The sequence below is a fragment of the Aotus nancymaae genome, unplaced genomic scaffold (assembly GCF_030222135.1).
Source record: "Aotus nancymaae isolate 86718 unplaced genomic scaffold, 86718_ANA_hifiasm-v0.15.2.pri h1tg000059l, whole genome shotgun sequence".
NCBI classification, from domain to species: domain Eukaryota; kingdom Metazoa; phylum Chordata; class Mammalia; order Primates; family Aotidae; genus Aotus; species Aotus nancymaae.
In genome coordinates this window covers 8244276-8264260 of record NW_026988473.1, presented here as the reverse complement: position 1 = coordinate 8264260, position 19985 = coordinate 8244276, and the positions used below count along the sequence as shown (strand labels likewise).

The 19985-nt window shown below is 42.7% G+C and overlaps 1 protein-coding gene across 1 annotated transcript; it reads right to left on the bottom strand.

Moving 5' to 3' along the window:
* Window positions 1-16091: 16091 nt before the first annotated feature.
* On the bottom strand, window positions 16092-18492 carry SCGB1D4 (secretoglobin family 1D member 4). Its single transcript, XM_012454302.2, has 3 exons — window positions 18373-18492; window positions 17235-17422; window positions 16092-16227 (listed from the first exon to the last, which is right to left on the bottom strand). Exons 1-3 carry the CDS (start codon window positions 18425-18427, stop codon window positions 16201-16203), a joined length of 270 nt encoding a protein of 89 aa, XP_012309725.1. The 5' UTR covers window positions 18428-18492; the 3' UTR covers window positions 16092-16200.
* Between the last annotated feature and the right edge of the window lie 1493 nt (window positions 18493-19985).

Genomic DNA, 19985 nt, shown 5'->3' with positions numbered 1-19985 from the left:
AGACGATTTATGACGTGCTTGGACTTTCCAGATGTCCTGAACATCCATCTTTCTTAAACAACCAGTCACTTTATCCTAGGACAAAATTTGCCATACAAGATTCTTTCTCAGATTAAATCTCTCTTTAAGCTTTCTTACAAAAAAAAAAAATCTCTTTATTTCTATAAATTTCTTTTCATCTCTCTTATTTCCTGGTTCCTTTTTTCTCATTTTATATGTAACTGAAACAGGAGAGTCCCCTGACCTCCATCACAGGATCTGTGACAGGAGTGTGGCTCATCTGTTCAGCTGCTGCACGCTCTCAAATTCCGTATGGGAGGAGGAGCATGCAGATGAGCAGGTACAGGAGCCAGGGCAAGCAGCTTGGGGCTCTGGCCCCACAGTAGCGTCTGGGAGTGGGTGCCTGTGACTCCCAAAACCCAAGTGGATGTGTGTCACAGTGTGCTTTTTTAGCTTTGCTATCTGCGGACAGCTTAAGTGTTAAACAGCTCAGTGGGCCCTCTGCCTTTTTGCAGGGCTGGAGGGCCAGTGTGACAGCTTTCTGTATTCTAAGCTCTTGTCCAGCATCTAGGAAAAATCAGATCACATATTGACTTGAAAGATGAATGCAGGGGTTTTATTGAGTGGTGGAGGTGGCTCTCAGTGGGATGGATGGGGAACTGGAAGGGGGATAGATTGGGAAGATAATCTTCCCCTGAGTTTGGCTGTCCAGTGGCCAATCTCCTCTTTTTTTTTTTTTTTTTTTGAGACGGAGTTTTGCTCTTGTTACCCAGGCTGGAGTGCAATGGCGCGATCTCGGCTCACCGTAACCTCCGCCTCCTGGGTTCAGGCAATTCTCCTGCCTCAGCCTCCTGAGTAGCTGCGATTATAGGCATGCGCCACCATGCCCAGCTAATTTTTTGTATTAGTAGAGACGGGGTTTCACCATGTTGACCAGGATGGTCTCGATCTTTTGACCTCGTGATCCACCCGCCTCGGCCTCCCAAAGTGCTGGGATTACAGGCTTGAGCCACCGCGCCCAGCAATCTCCTCTTTAAATGTCCCCTGTTAAATTACTCTTGGCTTTCAGATGTTCCTTCTCTTCTCTCTGCCATGCCATTCTGCTGTACTTCTGCTCTTCTGTTCACCTCCTCTCCTGCCTCTGGAGCCTGGGGTCTGGGGTTTCTATGGATACAAGATAGGCGGGCATGGTAGGCCAAAAGTCAACTTTTGGGTTCAAAAACAGGAATGCCTGTTCTCATTTAGGGCAATGGGTTTCCAGGCTTGAGTGTGGGGCCTTTGCCAGGGAACAGCCCTCTTCTACCCAGTATTTCCCTGTCTCTTGTCTACATCGTAACCTTTAAGTAAGCTTTGAATTAGACAAAAATGTTTACTTTTTCAAAAAGGACACTTTTTTTGAAAGAATGTTTTTCTACAATATAATTTTATTGGAAAAATACCTAAATAATGAAATATCTATAATTTAATATAACTTTAGTTTATAAATTATGACAAATTTGTTTACAAGTGTTTAGCCATTACATTTACCTAATTATTTTATTTTAATCATTTACCTGGGTTATTTGAAAACTGCAATAGTTATAATTTAAAGTTATGAAACTGCCATTGCAAAATTATAACTAAGACAGTGAAAAAGATCTGACCTAACTGACTCCATCTTGCTTCTAACTGCCAAGCTATTGTTGTTTGTTCCTGTGTGTAAGCCTAACTAACTTTGAGAGGAACTTAGTTTATAGTTTAGCTTGAAACAAAAATGATAATACCCCTTTCCCAAAACAAACCCCCTTCCTGCCTGGGGTACTAAATTGCCTAAACCCACAATATTAGAAGTTATGGTTATTTTACTAAATAATTCAAGATTTCACTCTTTTCATTAAGCCAATATCAATGTCTCATTTATTAAAAGTTAAACAAGCAAATATCTTCTTTTGGGCTGGGTTTATAGTTTTGTAACTCCTATGCCAAATTTTGACACCCTATAGCATTTGGCAGGGATAACTATGAAACTGCTTGATTAAAAAATGCAAACAAAAATGCATGCTGGCAATTCTTAAGACATTTCTAATATTACTTTACCAATAATTTTAAAGCTAGTTTACTTGTAAAGAGTTTACATAAGTCGCATAAACTTAAATAAGCATTTGACTAGTCTTTCCTTTTTTCTGATAAAGTATTTGATTTAAGTGTTTTTCTTTAAGCCAATTAATTAGAGTTCATTATATATTTTTAATAGTGAAACAGTGTGCACAAAACACATAAATACATAGACATATTAGGCATACTGATAGAAGTACATCTTATAAATTCATAAGACCTTTTTTCCCCTATATTAGATTTCCAAACTCTTGATAACCTGTTTCATCACCTTGGCAGCTGTCAGATAAATAGCCATAAATCCACATATTGAAAGAAACAAACCTTAGGTGAAAAATCAGATAGCAAAATTTACATCCCAGGTACAGAGAGAAAAAGTCTCGTGGTGCTAGAAGGAGATTAAAGATGAATGCCAAATCAAATATAAAGTTATAGAAACCTATCATGTGATCGTATAAGGAAACCAGTTTTAGTCGGATAGGGACTACCTATCTTCTAACTGAATCTTTGAGCACTGGGCAGAGCCCACTCTGAATCCTGGGTCTCCAAAAAAGGGAGAATTATTGTGAGGTTAGACCACATGATATTTTTACTGTGTACTTTTAAAAAATTTTCAAACAAAGACATTTCTAAGTGTCTAAACTACACTCTTCCTTAAAAATCCAAGACTAGCCTCTGTTGCAATAACTATTTTCGTTGAAAAATTATGTAACACAATACAAAAGTAAGCAGTTTAAAAGCTGAGACAAACTTCGTTTACAAGACTCCTGGGGTTCCATAAGGAAAAACAGAGGTTATCCCAAAAGGGAGTTTGGCACCTTCTCCATTTTCTTTAAGGAAACCCAGGCTATTATAAACTATTTTAGGTCCTCAGGCAGCAGAGGCTGTCAAGAGAAGGAGAGACAGCAGAAGTCAATGAAGAAAACAGAATTCAGTCAACTGAAAAAAATAGTAACTTTTGCTTAGAAAAGACAAGGTCCTAGGGAAGAAAACAAACAAAAACATGAAGGCCTTTTAAATAAACACACATACATACACACACACACACATACACACACGCACACACACATACACACACACATACACACATACACACACACGTACACACACACATACACATACAGACATACACACACGCACACACACACGTATCTTGGATATTAGCTTTTAATTATGCTGACTTTTAAACATAAAGCTCCTTTGAAAAAAATCTTTTTAAATCTCATGACCATAAATCAACAACAACAAATTGTTGATATTTCCGGAGTACCAAGTATTAAACTAGAAAGGGCCTGATTTAGGAATCAAACCCAGGCTGCAGTGGTGAAAAAAAGAAGGCAGAACCTTAGCTATGGAACTGCAGTGTGGGGTGACAGCCATTGCTCTTTCCGTTTGGCCTAGCTAGCAAAAAGGTGGCCTTGTTAGGTGAATAAAGACCCTCAAGTAGTCAAAATCAAAAATCTTTCTTTTGCTGGCTCTTTTTATACCCCTCTAGCAGTTACCCTGTAACATTCACAGCAGGTTGAATGAAGTGTTTTATGAATTCTGGAAGAAGTGCATGAAGAAGCAGAATAAATAACACACAGTGAGGATCACATGTGAGATGGACCAGGAAACTGATGGGCTGATCTTCACTGTGGGTTTCTAGAGACAGTTTACCGAACTTGATACTTTACTCAGCAAAAAGACGTTTCTTGTTATAAAGTGCAAATTCTCCTGACCTCTGAAACCCAGAGAAGCACAACTCTGTGTATCCTTGCCAAAGAGGACACTCCAGAAATGAGGTGCTCTCACTAGAGGGACATAGCCAACACTATTTCAACTTTCTTGGTTCAGAATCATCCAATGCTTCCCTGTTATTATTCCCAGAATCAATTAAGGTCCAGTGATTTCAGACTAATGGGTCTAGAATATTGTCCATTTGCTCCCTTAACTCTGCCACAATAGGAGAGCACCCAGCACTGCTTTATTTTTTCCCCAGGGAGGCACCTTAGTCCCTCCCAGGAATGAAGCAACGTGTCAACCTGGAGTGGGACCAGGACACATTAGTATGCACCAAGGGGAACCCAGCCAGCCTGTGCTCTGTTTGTAGAAACAGAGAAGGCAATGATTTGGGGTCCCCTGACAATTTGGAGACTGCAATAATGACACATGGCTCCAGGTAAATTGGATGTGACAGTATTTTCCAAAATACAAAGCAAAACCCAGCAGCGTGACTTTGTGCTCTCATCACTGTTGTGATTATGACTGTGTCTTTTCTATTCCTTCCTGCCTTGTGCTTCCTCCCTCCTTAACTCTTTTTGTTTTTACTGCTCTTCATCGCTTCTTCTTCTCCTCCTTACACTTCAAGGTGGGCTGATCCTCACTGACAGTTTCATATCCTGTCTGTCTGTCCTGGAACCATCAAAGTTGGAGTAGATGCAATACTTCCCCTAGGAGTCAGTCCTTCCTAACCCATATTCATTTTTTCCCATTAAAGTATCAAGTTTGAAGGGAAATATACTAATATCTCATCTCTGTTGTTTTTTTTATTTTAAGTTCCAGGGCACATGTGCAGTATGTGCAAGTTTGTTACGTAGGTAAACATGTGCGGCAGTCATTTGCTACATCTATCAACCCACCACCTAGGTATTAAGCCCAGCATGCATCAGCTCTTTTCTCTAATATTCTCCCCCTCTTCCCTCCCTCAACAGGCTCCAGAAAGTGTTGTTCCCATCCCTTTGTCCATGTGTTCTTGTTGTTCAGCTCTAAGTTTCCTAAAGTTTCTGTCCTGCGTAAGCAGCTCCTCACTCAACATTTACATTTTGCAAAGTCTCAAAGAGAAGAAGAGACTCCCCTCAAAAGACCTGTCTCAAGTGCTTTTCCCACCAACCTAGTAGGTGAGAGGCTAAACTAGATGCACAGAATGAAGTAGGAAAGTAAATATGTGCTATCTTTCCACAAACACACTGGAGGAGGTTCATACCTGCAATGTACAATTTAAAATACGAAACTTCATAATCACCTCATCTTCAAAAACATTTTTCTAGACTTTTTGTTCAAATGCATAAATCACTAAGCAATATTGCTCTGAAAAAGCAATACAAGTGAGAACATGTGATATTTGCTTATAAATGAGAACATGTGATATTTGCTTTTTGTTCCTGCGTTAGTTTGCCGAGGATAATGGCCTCCAGCTTCATCCATGTTCCTGCAAAGGACGTGACCTCATTCCTCTTTATGACTGCATAGTATTCTGTGGTGTATATGTACCACGTTTTATTTATCCAGTCTATCATTGACGGGTATTTCAGCTGATTCTATGTCTTTGCTATTGTGAATAGTGCTGCAATGAACATACACTCGTCCATGTATCTTTACAATAGAATGATTTATATTCCTTTGGGTATATATCCAGTAATGGGTTTTCTGGATTAAGTGGTATTTTCAGTTCTAAATCTCTGAGAACTCACCACATCATCTTCCAAAATGGTTGAACTCATTTACATTCCCATCAATAGTGTAAGTGTTCCTATTTCTCCACAATCTCACCAGCATCGGTTGTTTCTTAAATTTTTAATAATAGCCATTCTGACTGGCATGAGATGATAACTCATTGCGGTTTTGATTTGCATTTCTCTAATGATCAGTGATATTGAGCTATTTATCATGTGTTTGTTGACCACTCAAAGTTTCAGTGTTTTAAAAAATAAGAATTACCTTGCTAAATTAGTCCAAGTTTACAAATTCACTGTAGTAGAAACCTATGAATTAATCTTTGTTTATCTCTTTGGTAGCATTTTAAGGTTTCCCATCCACTGATTGAAAGGATGCTGTGAGTTAGTGGAGTAACTGACTTCCTGGGCAGGCAGTGCTGGGCAGTGGGCAGTGATGGGATTTAGGCTCATGCAGATGTGGGCTTAGATCCTGGAGGCCATGTGTAGTCATGCCGTGTCTTTGAGCAAGTTACAATGCTGGTTTCTCTAGGATTTTTTTCTCTCTTTTGTGAAATGGGTATAAGTGATACCATTCTACAATTTGGAGTGATGATGGATACTCTATGCCAAGTTTTTATAACATGACGTAATATGAGAATTCTGAAAAAATGTCAGTTTTCATCTATGCACACATCTATTATTAACCATACAACCTGTGGGCATCTCTTATGAGCTGGGCTGTACAAATTTTATTGTAGAAAAAATTCTATCAAGTTGCTGCCTTCATATACTTTCCTTTCTAAGAAGAAAAGCCACAGATAAGCCTACAAATGAATCAGAGATATTGGAAAGTGAGAATTGCTGCAAAGAATAACAGCATATCCATAATGGCAGAATGCTGTCGTGGACTGGATGGTGAGGGGCAGTGTCCTGTAAGCAGCCCAAGGCAGCCTGGAGGAGCAGGTGCCGTTTCAGCTGAGACTTGAATGAATGGAGAGTGATATACAGAGACACATCTGAGGAAGAGTGTTCCAGGTTGGGAACAGCAAGTACAGAGCCTGAGGGCAGAGGGCACTTGGTGAGGTCAAGGAAGGTAGGGAAAGTGTGACTTTTGGGCACAAGAGGACCTCACATGATAGAAACTCACCCTCATTTATTTAGGAATAAGATTAAGGCAAAAGGTACAAGAAACATAAAGTTGGCTCAAGTTTAAAAATAATAAATAAGACAGCCAGACAGATGTGTCCCCTCTTAATTACTCATGAATGCATTATTTGCTGTCTGGATTACTTGTGGTATATTTTTGTCATCATTCAGCCAGAGCCTCAGATGCCAAAAACAAACTTAATTTTGGGAGGACAGAAAGTAGGATTGCGTACTTACTTGTTTACAAAGTTGGCCAGGGCTGGCATCCTTCATTCCCGGGGGAAATGAAAAACTTTGATCAGGAAATGGGACACTGTCTTTTCAGCCAAGAATTACTGGATCTCTGCCTAGTACCCCAATCCTTATAGTCTTTTCTGTCACCTCTAGGGCCAGTGGCCCAAGGATTTTTCCTAGGATATTTTTCCCTCTTTTGTGAAGAGAGAAAACTTTTCAGTTTGAAAATAAAGTGCCCACACTAAAATGACTGTGTTTTCTTTAACCTCCATGTTTGATCAGGGTATATGAAGGTGATCATTCTCTGATCAGTCAAATAACAGTAACTCAGGCCTAAAAAGACTCATTGGCAATGCAGCCTTGTCAGAGAGAACTAGCAGAGCCTCAGAGCTCAGCATACTCGTATTGCTGGTGCAGTTTTCTTCTCTTCACAAAGGACGTTTGCTCCGGTCTCTCAAAGAATTTCAGAAACTGGAGAAGTCTAGTGTTTTGCTGGTTTCACTAATATTTATTCATCACCTGCTATGACAAGCACACTGCAAAGCTAAATTACTCAGAGGTTCTATCTGGAGATAGCTGGTGGCATCTCTGGAAAGAATGAAAGTCTTTTATAAGAAACAGTGATGTTTGAATTGGCCTCAGGTTTCCAGGAGACTCAGATATGACATTAATATTTTTTATACTTGAAAGTCCTTGACATCTTTAATATCAAGTAACAACATTTTTCAGAGCGATATTGCTTAGTGATTTATGCATTTGAATAAAAAGTATAGAAAAATGTTTTTGAAGTTGTGATAATTATGAAGCTTCATATTTTAAATTGTATGTTGCAGGTATGAACCTCCTCCAGTGTGTTTGAGGAAGGATAGCACATATTTACTTTCCTACTTCATTCTGTGCATCTAGTTTAGCCTCTCACCTACTAGGTTGGTGGGAAAAGCACTTGAGACAGGTCTTTTGAGGTGAATCTCTTCTCCTCCTCTTTGAGACTTTGCAAAATGTAAATGTTGAGTGAGGAGCTACTTACCCAGTACAGAAACTTTAGGAAAGCCCTCTGGCCTTAGAGCTGTCTTGCTTGGCAGTGAGACGTCCCTTGTTCAAGTCAACAAGGCTTCTCCCAGACCCAGTGCCTCCTTGTCTTAATCCAAATCTGGGACTAGAATTCCATGTCTGTGTCTCTCATAGTTTAATCCATACCCTAACACCCCCATATTCCAGCTCAGTGCCCCAAAATGTGTCCAAAGAAATCTGCAAAGACTAACATGCCCCTGGGTGGGTGGGTATGCGTGTGGTGACATGGGGTTGGGATTGAGTGAATGGAACCATGTGATTCCCCTAAGGAGACCACAAACATCAGCAACACTTTGTGGCCTTTCCTTTCTGAAATGGGATCGAGAAAAGAAGAGGCCCTAGCCTCCATGGGGAGTCTACAGCGACCAACGAAGAATCCCCTTCTCCTTACGCAAAAACACAGGAAGACGGGCGTGATAGTGGTGTGTTTATACTCAATTGTCCAAAGAGACCTGTGTCCCTTTGTACCTCTCAGAGGCCTGAGAAAACACACGGAGACTGTAAGCCCAGGTGGGAAAGGAGAAGTGCAGAGAGAAAGATGGATCAAGGGCTCTGGAAGACCAGAGGAGGGAGAGGGCACTTTCCCTTAAGTTAGATAAACTTCCTCTGGCTCAGAGGATCAGGGGAAGCTGTGGGTAGGGAACAAGTAGGTCAAAGGGGAATAAATTCAGAAGATCGGGGAGGTCAGGATGAATCCAGAAGAGTCAGATGACTGAAAGATCAGGAGGAAATAAAATCCCTTATTTCACGGGGAAGTCCTATCCCAGCAAGACATTCCTGAGGCACCTGGGAAGAGATGTGGGAAGGGAAGCCTTGGGAACAGAGGATCTGGGAAGCTGCAGCTCTGCTGAGCACCTCTGTGCTGTGCTGCTGTTCCAGTCCCTTCAAGTTCTGCAGCTTTTTCCTTTCATGGTCCAATGGCAGATGGCTGGTGAGTGAGGACTCTGAGCTGGACCCTCTGTGTTTTCATGCCACCTTCCCCATTTGCTGACTGTGCCACATTAGACAGGAGTCTTGATGCTCTATGTCCCCTTTAAAACAGGAACAGTCATAGAATTGTTGTGACTTGTCAGTGAGTTAACAAGTGTGAGGTCCTGAGAACAGTGCTTGGCACAGAGTAGGTGCTACCTCAATGTCAGCTGGTGTCATTATTTTTATATAATTATCAAATGTGTTTCTGATAAACTCTAAAAATCTTTATAGACACTGAAAACTGAGATTGCACATCACTTTCTCTAAAGCACGTAGAGTAACCATCTTCAGATACACGTAAAGAGCTGTGTTGATTTATGTTTGCGTGATGTTTTCTGAGTTCCTCTTTTCTCAAAGACATTATACATAAATAAAATGTATAAAAGATTCCTCCCATGTATAATCTACATACTGCTGCTATATTAATCTTTCAGAACCCATCTCCAATTAATTTGCAGTATTTAAAAATATCATTTAAAAATTTATCTATCTTTACTAAGGTATAGTTGACAAATACAAATTGTATATATTTATGGTATATAACGTGTCTTGATATATTTTTACACTATGAAAAAAATTTAATGTAGTTTACATATCCATCATCTCAAAACTTGTTTTTTGTGTGATAAGTACACTCAAATCTAATTTCTTATCAATTTTTGATACAAAGTTCAATAAAATATGAATGAAATAATATTTTATACCAGTCCTTAAATGACAGGCACTGTTGTAAGCATCTTTCAGTCTCACAGCCACAATCCTATGAGCAGGGTAATCATACTATTGATTTTAAATGCAGGGCACTTTGGAGAATGAAAGGGAACCCTGAATGGCTGGGGTGCCAGGACAACAAAGTAAACCAGGACTGTCCTCAGCAAACTGAATGTGTGGTCACCACCATGTGAGGTAGGTAGATCATTTTACCCCAGATAAAGGACATGGACACAGAGATTCCATAGAACTTCTCGGGACACAGCTAGGAAGTGGCAGAAGCAGGATATGAAGCCAGGCATTCTGGCTCCACTGGTTGCTCTCAACACTGTTTCCCTCCTTGGCTGGACCCTGAGAAACCTGCACATCATGGCTTTCAGGTGGGTCCTAGTGGCCTTGACTCTCACTGCTGCCTTATGTGTATTCCAGGTTGATTTCTGCACCAGCCCCACAGTTTTCTGCTTGAGACCTTTGTTCCCTACAGACTCCACTCCACTACTGCCCTTGCATCAGCAACCCTTGGTTGAAACACTTCATTTATTCCCAAGCCATATCAAAGACAACCCATATCTTGTCCCCTCCCAGCCTCTGTGTCTCCTGGATCTCCTTCTTCATGCAACTGCATGGCTGTCCATGGGCAGCTCCATCCTGACATCTGCAGGACCTTGATGCTGACCCTCCCTCACTGCTCATGCCCCTGGACAGCATGGCCTCTGCATTTTCTGTCTTTGTGTGGCAATATTGTATAGTAGATGCTCCATAAATAATTTTGTAATTGATTTTCTGGAGCAGAATTTGGTGTTTTATAAGACTTTCCTGATATTACATGTTTTATGACTAGATCTATTTAGAAAGAGGTGCTTACCTATTTTGAATTGTTAGTAAAGGGAAACATCAGACACGACAATAAACCACACATCAGAGTGACATGCTGAACATTTACACCAATGTTGTCCTTTCCTGGATGAGGAGTTCAGGGTTAGGGGTGTGAGTTCAGGATATAGGTAAGGAGAGGAGGTAGTTGGAGACTGTGCCAACCAGGGCCTAGGTCACCTCAGTGTCCCTTTTCTTCAGAAGTGACCATTTCCTTGACACCATCTGACCTGGATCCACTTGATGAGTTCAGACCAGGAGCTGGATTTGGAAGCAGAGCCAGGAATAGGTTTCTGCCCCTGGCTAATTCTCCACGGCCCCTTCACCAAATCCCTGAACTTTACTCAACCTGACATTTCCCTGTAATGTGTGGTTAAAGGTTTACTCCTGTACACATGTGACTGTGGATTTAGTTCATCAAATATCTACGCCAACAAGTTCCTTAAATTTGTGACTTTTCTTCTTTCAATGCTCCCATTTTACTAGTAACTGTAGTGACTCCAGAGTTGTGCATATCTAGTCCTTAGGGCCACTAGTAGAGTTATAGAGGAGAATTGATATAAAGTTTTCCATTCTAGAGCAGTGATTTTCAACTAGTCCACATCTATTTCCCTCTTTTCCTGACCCCTGCAGATGTCAGTCTGGAGATGCTTTTAATTGTCAGGGCTGGATGGCAGTGGGGGCACTATCGGCATCAAGTGGGCAGAGGCCAGGGGTGCTGCTGAACATCCTACAATTCACAGGTTAGACCCCAAAAGGTTTACTCACTCTTGATGTAACTAAGATTGAGAAATCCTGTGCTACAGAAATATCTGCCTGCATTCAAGATGCCAGCAAGAGTGTGGTCATCTTTGTTCTCCAGGCGGCTTGGGTCAGTCATGGCTCACATCCATGCCTGTGCCCAGGCTGCTCCATGCACCTGGAGGCCTTACTTCCACTGCCTGTCATCCTCATCTTCTAGGCGCTTCATGGTCCAACTCAGCCATCACCTCTCCCACAAGCCTTCCTTTGTAGTTCCTTCAATTACAGAAGCTTTTAAACTTTCTTTAATAAGATCTCATAGCAGTGATATACATTGTGTCCTTCTTTAGTTCTACGTCTTGCCTTCCCATTCAACTAGCTAATTAATCCTTTAAGGAAATTCATTCCTTTTTTAACTTTTAATTTCAGAGGTACGTGTACAGAATGTGCAGGTTTGTTACATAAGTAAACATGTGTCGTTGGGGGTTTGTTGTGCTGATTATTTCATCACCCAGGTACTAAGCATACTACCCATTGGTTATTTTTTCTGATCCTCTCTCTCTTCTTATCCTCTACCCTCCAATAGGCCCCAGTGTCTGTTGTTCTCCTCTATGTGTCCACATGTGCTCATTAACTAACTTCCACTTATAAGTGAAAACATGAGGTATCTGGTTTTCTGTTCCTGCATTAGTTTGCTAAGGATGATGGTCTGCAGCTCCATCCATGTCTCTGCAAAAGACATGATCTCATTCTTTGTTTATAGCTACATAGTATTCTATGGTGCATATGTGCCACATTTTCTTTATCCAGTCTATCATTCATGGGTGTTTAGGCTGATTCCATGCCTTTGCTATTGTGAATAGTGCTGCAATGAACATATGCATGCATGGCATTGCCGGGTCTAATGGTATTTCTCACTTTAGGTCTTCGAAGAAGACCACACTGTCTTCCACAATGGTTGACCTAATTTACACTCCCAACAACAGTATCTTCCACAATGGTTGAACTAATTTACACTCCCAAGCATTCCTTTTTCTCCACAACCTCACCAGCATCTGTTATGTTTTGACTTTTTAGTTATAGCCATTCTGCCTGGTATGAGCTGGTACCTCACTGTGGTTTTTATTTGCATATCTCTAATGACCAGTGATGTTGAGCTTTTTTTCATATGTTGGGCACATGTATGCCTTCTTTGGAAAATGTCTTTTCATATGTTTGCCGACATTTTTGTTTATTTTTATCTGTGTGTAAATTTGATTAAGTTCCTCACAGGTGCTGGATATTAGACCTTCATCAGATGCATAGTTTGCAAAAATTTTCTCCCATTCTGTAGGTTGTCTATTTGGTCTGTTGATAGTTTATTTTGCTCTTTAATTCGTTTTCACTTGTCAACTTTTGCTTTTGTTGCAATTGCTTGCCATCATTGTCAGGAAACCTTTGCCTGTGTCTATGTCCTAAATGGTACTTCCCAGGTTGTCTTTCAGGGTTTTTATAGTTTGTTTTCTTAAGCATCCACTAACTCCTACTTTAATCTCTGTTTCCCAAATTCCTTGTCTTCCTCTTGCTTGTTCTACTCCTTTCTGGTGGACAGAGCCTCCCATACCTTTCTGAGAAGAATTTCATTGGTGATAAAAATGTTCAAGGATTTGCATGCCAAAAAATGTCTGTATTCTGTCTGTGTGTTGGAACAACAGTAGGCCAGGTGTAGATTCACATCTGTGTAGAATTACAGAATGAGATCCTCTAAATTTTGAGTTGTTACTCCTCTGATTTCCTGTTCTTGTGTTGGTTCCATTATTACTCCACATCCTTAAATGTGTCTTGTGCTTTTTTCCAGAAAGATCTTTCCTTTAAGATGATGTTTCAAAATACTAACAAAATATCTTTTAGTATGGGAAATGAGTGGATTTCCATGTTCTAAATAATTTTCAGTGCATGCTTGATGTTGTCACACTATACATTTCTAGGAAATTCTCATTCCAAACAGAAGCTCTGTACTACTCAACAATGACTCTCAATGCCCTCTTCTCCCTGTCCCAGCCTGAGAAGTCTTGCTGGATACCACTTCACACTGTTTTAACAGCATCTCCAGAAGGAAAGTGTTATTGCACATGACATAAATGTGATTAGCTTCGAATGGTGAAAATGATGAGCACCCAGGCTTCAAAGGCTATGGAACTAGCTAAGGCAGAGGCCCTAAGCGACAGCCCTGGTGAGGTCAGGAATCCTGTGAGTATCATGGGGGACTCCTGTATCAGCTACTGCTTCCCCAGGTCACTGGATGACTGCACCTATAGAAAAGAGAGGTGAGAGAATGGGGACTGCATAGGCTTTACGTACACACAGATTCATGTGTTCCGTATAGAGCCTTGGCATCACCTGCTTTTGGCAGCTTCCCAGTGGATTCCAAAACAGAGTCAGGATTAAGGGGCCCTGGGCAAGGCATTTCTCATTCTCATGTTCATTAGTGGAAACAATCTTGGACCTTCTGGGGTACTAGGGAGGACTAAAAAAGAAATGAAAAATATTCCAGCAAAATGCCTACTAGGGTGTTCAATAAATAGAAATTTTTATTAACTTTAAGTATTAGAGTAATAATTTCTAAAATGTGTTAAAAGCTTTACAGTATTAATTTATATAATGTGTTCTCACAACAATGCTATGACATTCATCCTATTTCAGGAAAAATAAATGGATGATAAAGAAGGATGTCTATGTATATGGGTGCATGTGTGTATAAAGATGTAATGTAATGTGGGAATCCAAGAGGGCTTCACAGAGAAGGAGACATGTGAAGTGCTTTCAATGGATGGAGTGGTCAAATGTCTTAGGTAAGTAAGTCTGTAAAGGCAAAGGAAACCCCATATGCCCTGGGGCAAGGATGTGACTCGTGTGATGCATAAGAAATAAGATATAAACAACTATGGCTAAGGACAGAGCACCCAGGAAAAGAGAAGATGAGGAGACAGGGCTCCCAGGAGCAGAGTCTTGGAAGTCCTTGTGTGGAACAAAAGACTTTGGATGTGTTCCTCCAGTAGTGGTTCCTCTCTGGGTTTCTCAGATTATAGCCTGAGCTCTGTGAACCCTTGTGTCTGTCCATGCACAATGTGTAGACTAAACTGATCATGAGTTCACACACTTAGGTTCTATTTTTTTAAGTGTACATTTTTCTGGTGTTATTAAAATACAAATTTCTTTTGAAAACAATGTTTAATAATAACTACTGTTATTTACTCTTTTCTCAGTAGTATAATAATAAATATTATTATGTAAATATGAGTTTAAGGTAAAAAAAATATAACTTCCCTTACTAGAAACCCTTGAAAACATGTGCCCTCTGGTCATTTAGGATTCTTGAAAGAGGATAGGATCATGTTTCAGTTTTGGGAGGCTCACTTGGGCATGAATAAGAAGGATTTATCACAGGAAGGGTTCACAGAGGCTGAGAGAAAATTTAGGAGACTTTAATCTGAGTTGAGTTTTAAAAAAACTCAGACAAGACTGTCAGGTGGTTGTGTGATGGGAAAGAAGGGACTCGCAGAGGTGACGCTGTGGCTGTGGAGTCAATAGAACTTAGTGTACAGTGAGGAGTCAGGAGGGAGGGAGCCATAGTTGGCTGATTTATGCCCCTATCTCCTAAAAGATATCCACATTCGAATACCTAGAATCTGTGACTGTTCCATTCCAAGATGAAAAAGCATTGTGTAGACATGATTAAGTTAAAGCTTTTGAGATGGGGACCTTATTCTGAATAATCTGATGCTTCCTAACCCCAACCCCTGTATTATGTAATTAAAAGAAGTAGTTTGACATGGAAGGGAAAGGAGACGGCAATGTATCATGGAGGCAGAGGTTGGAGTGATGTGGCCACAGAACCAGGATAATCAGCAGCCCAGAAGTCAGAAGCAGCACTTAGTGAACTCCCCCTGAGAGCCCCCAGAAAGAATAGAGCCCTGCTGACCCCTGACCTCCCCACAATGATACCAATGTTGGGCTTCTGGCCACAGAGGTGCAAGAGAATCAATTGTTTTAAGACACCTAGCTTTCAAAGGTTTCTTCCAGAAGCCACAGGACACCAAGCCAGGAACCTGTGGCGTCTCCTTGGGTCCTGGTAAGGGGACTTGCTGGGCTCATGCATTAGCCTGGGTGGACGCATGGAAGGGAGAGCAGGCTGGAGGAAGACCCTGTGCTCAGTTTTAACCCTGCTCCTGAAATGACTGTAGAGCGCTCACTGGGCGCTGTCCAGTTGACAGGGGTGCTGATCTCTGGAGTCTCTGGAGCTTGAGGAAGGAAGCATTTGCCTCAGGTGTTGGTGAGTGATGCAGACACTGAGGAGTGCTCTGAGTGTGGGGAGTAAAACAATCCGAATTCCAGGTTGAAACCTGGAGATGTCCTCAAATTGTGATAAATGCAAAATAAAGTATACTGAACATGACAGAGGAGAGAAACCACCATGCAGAGATGGCACCAAGCAGGCTGTCTGTGGGTCTCAGGGGACATTACATTAGGGCTGCTGCTGGTGGGAACCACGTGACTGGGCACCCAGGCAGGCTGGGGAACCCCTCAGTCCAAGATCAGAAGGAACGTTATAACTCCTGTTTCCCCATTACCATGGTTTTCATTCACGGCTGCAGGATGGGAAATCTGTAAGGAATGCAGGATGATTTCTGCTGAATATTGCCTTCTGGGATGCCTGCACTCAGGCCCCATTGGTAATGGAATGCTGGTACTCTAGAGTTGATTATCAGCCACAGCAAAAGCCCGCTCCCCTATGGAAACCACCCTCGACTCAAGGCCCGAGACTGCAAAATCATAACAAGACCAATGGAGATGTGCAGGGCAAGTGATTTATTAAAGCAAGATGTTGAAACCTTTACATTTTTTAGTGAAGATCAGAGTATCGTTGAAAGAATGTGGAAACCAGGTTGAGTATTTTTACACATCATATACATTTTATCACTATCTTCGCCTGAAATAGAAAAAAAAAGAAAGGAAGGAAGGTGGGGTCAGTCATGCTGCTGCTGATGATGACAGGCTAACATTAAAGAGGCCAATGGGATTTTGCCCCAATGGCCCTTGGAAAGGCAGAGGCAAGAACTCAGTTTGGGAAACTGAGGCCTAGACCTGGTGGCCTTACAACATTCATTCTGGTGAGAAAGTGAGCTTTCCCCCACCAGGCCAATAGCCCTCGGAAGACCCAGGAGTTAGGCCCAGGGTTTTCATGGAGTGGGTGGGGAGGGGTTGACAGTGCAGCCATAGGTTATTGTCTGGGCTGTTCCAGGACTGTGGAGTCTCCTGACACTTCTAATGGGGGACCCAGGGCTCTGAAGCCAGGCAGGGAAGGGCAGGAAGGGCCTCTGGGAAACACACCTTCCAGGAGACTCCTACACTTCCCATGAGAGAATTCTGCCCAAGAGCCAAGGCACTTCTCAGCCCTGAGCCTGCAGCTTTCATGGGTATTTGCAGCCAAACCTCAGGACAGCAACCCAGAGTCAGCCAGGCTCAGAGGGCCCTGTAATCCTATGGTTTCTTGAGAAACACTTAGTGAGAACATCCCACTCCATGGCACTGCAGGAAGTAGAGCAGTGAAAAAGTCTTGGTCCACTGGCCGTGGTCAGGAGAGCTTATGGATGAGGAGTGGATAGTGGGCCCTGAGGAGATGGGAGGAGCTCCTGGCTCTGTAGACGCTGCAGAGGAGCCCAGTTCACCAGCACCCTGTCTGTGGGAGGCCCAGCCCTAGGCCCCCCACAGCCTTCTCTCCCTGTTCAAGACTCCCACACTCCCCAGGACATTCCACAGTGACTGTGCCCACTGCCTGAGGGCAGGTGTGCCTCAGGAAAGCTCCCAGCAAGGATGCGGCCATGCTTGGCCCTTCACCACCCCTGCCTGGGCCCCAGTTCACTCCTCATGTCCTCAGCACACTCGGGGATGTAGGTGAGTTGAATTCTGCCCCTGCATAAAGGAGAAATAAATTACCAGGACTTTTTCAATGAGGAGTCGTTTCCCAAAAGATATCTGATCCGTGCATTTCTTTATTTCCAACTTGGCTTCAGCAGCTTCTGGAGGTGGATTAAATTTGGCAAGTTGCAGCTTTACGATGTTGTCACTTAAGAATAAGAAGCTTGTGATCTCAGAAATAACAGCTGGGCAGACAGCAGCATTGGCTGCAGCACAAAAATAAAAACATAGTTGATGTTAGGAAAGTCGATTTCTCCCTCATGGCTTCCTGATATTAAACCAGACAGGATCCCCTGGATTCTATGCCTCTATACCATGATTGTGCTGATGACAGTGCCAGATACTCCAGGTGTGACTTTCTCAAGGTCACACAACAAAGGTAAAAGCTTCTTATCCTCAGCTAGACTTTTTTTTTTTTTTTTTTTTTGAGACAGGGTCTCACTTTGTCATCCAGACTGGAATGTAGTGGCACAATCTTAGCTCATTGACGCCTCAATGTCCTGGGCTCCAGCGATCCTCCATCAGCCCCCAAAGTAGCTGAGACCACAGGTGCATGTCACCATGCCCAGCTCATTTTCTTGTTTTTTTGTTTTTTTGGTAAAGATGGGGTTTTGCCACATTGCCCAGGCTGGCGTCAAACTCCTAAGCTCAAGTGATCTACCCACTGTCGCCTCCCAAAGTGCTAAGATTACAGGCATGAGCCACCATGCCTGGCCCACAGATTGATCTGTGACATCCATAACCTTACTTCATTCTCATAGCTACTCCTGGAAGAAGCTTTAACCACCAGTGATAGGAGGAGGCTCGGGGAGGGTGAGTACTGTACCCAAGACCAAGGGGTGGGAAGTGGTGAATCCCAGATTCACCCCAGACCTCACATTACATCATCTGACACAGATACCATCCAGAAGTAAAGCTCAGGCAGAAGAATTCTGAACATTGGCTGCACTGATTTTTCTATAAAACTTCCTAGGTGCTGGGGATTAGAATAAATAGCTCTAAGATTTATGACGGGCTTATTCAACAAGCACAGAAAAGGATCCGGAATTCTATTTGGTTTTGCACAGATCTCAACCCCAGCACAAATAGGCGACCTCGTGCTTAGAGGGGTGTGCTTCCCGGAGGCTGGTGCTGGACTCATGACTGATGTACTCACCCTGGTAGCAGCAAAGGCTCAGCATGACCAGCAGGAGACACACCGACAGCCTCATGGTAGCTTATTCTGCTGTGAGCTCAGCTTTCACAATGAGTGATTTGGATTAGACTCCAGGAGTCTATGTAGTCATGGAGCTCAGGGCTATTTGTACCTAGGGAGCCTGGCTGGTCCTATCCACTGGGGCACCTGGTAGGTCAGGAGGCCTGGCTCCCAGCCCGCCCTTCCAAGCCAAGGCTGCTGCCATCCATCAATGTCGCCTCCTTAGGCATCTATGCATCTGAATGGGGCGGAGCACAGGATGGCAGCCCTGCGGGAACTCTGCTCTGTGCTCCAGGTGAGTGTTCAGGCACATCTGGAAATGTTCCTGGGATTCTCAGTTTCCTTCTGAGCTTTTGCTGATTTTTTCTTTTTATCTTTGTAGCCAGTGTGGGGGTATAAGTGGATTCTGACTTCAGCAAGCAAAGGAAACTGGAAGACTGTGTTCTAGAGCCTTTCAGTTTCCTTTGCTGGGAGAGCACAGACATAAGTAGACCCTGCTTTGATCCCCCTGCATGTCTGACAACCAGCCAGGCTTGTTTCAGCTGCACCCTGAGCAAGTCTAAACAAGACCTACCCTTCCCCTCAGCCCCTTCCATCACCACCATGTTCACGGCATAGGTACCTAAAACCTAGTTCAATACATCCCACCTTTGGAGGATTTCCTGGGGAAAAACAACGCTGCACCGGTTCTCTATCCTGCCTCACTCCCAGACCTGAGTCTTGTTTATGGGGTAGGTTAGATATATGAGCAACATTCACAGATTCACATTTTCTATCTATAAAAAGCAAGCTTTCTGTGATGTGTAGCCACCCACATCTTATCTTACGGCTGATCTGATGATTAAATAACCCAACTCTTTTTTTCAAGGAGCTTTTGGAGTGTTCAGAGCTAGTCATGTATCAGAGACATATTGAGAGTTCTTTGCTCCGGGACTCTAGGCTGGGAAGATAATGGAAGGGAAGAGACAGATGAACAGGGTGGCTGGTCACTTCCCCTTAAGCCCTAGGCTCAAGTTTTCCACTTCAAACCTAGCTGTGCTGCCTGGGCCAATCCCATTTTTAATGGAAAGTGAAGGAAGCCCCCAGACAAAGCGATATATACCCCCATGCCCTTCCACTGCGGTGCCTTCACGTGGTGTGAGTAGGTAATCACCAGAAATTTCTCTCTTGAATGAATGTACATTTGAGAGGAGTCACAGCCCAGACTAGAGCTTTCCATTCTCAGCTACACAATCAAATCACTTGGAACTTTTAAAATATACTGACCCCACAGGTTTCACTCTCTAGTAATTTTGATTCAGTAGCATTGGGGTGACTCCCTGGTTTCTGCACTGTTTAAACTGCTCTGGTGTTTCTCACAGGCAGCAGGGCTGAGAACCAGCCAGGAAAATCTTTAAGAAGGAAGGGGATCTTGTGGGTTATGTCATGAAAGACACATTGCCTGATAGGTTGAGTCCAAGCTGAGGGCAACAGTGGATCTCTTTCATCACACAGGATGACAAGGGAGTCCCTAAATCAACCCTGCTGCCACCAAGGAAGGGGAGGATTAATGGTGAGGCTCATGGCTATGAGGG

Excerpts from the sequence above, each read along its gene's own strand:
- SCGB1D4 (XM_012454302.2), bottom strand. The coding sequence starts at position 18,427 with ATGAGGCTGTCGGTGTGTCTCCTGCTGGTCATGCTGAGCCTTTGCTGC. Across the intron at positions 17,423-18,372 it reads GAGCCTTTGCTGCTACCAGG|CCAATGCTGCTGTCTGCCCA; the intron begins GTGAGTACATCA and ends TTTGTGCTGCAG. Across the intron at positions 16,228-17,234 it reads TCCTCATTGAAAAAGTCCTG|GCGAAGATAGTGATAAAATG; the intron begins GTAATTTATTTC and ends TTTCTATTTCAG.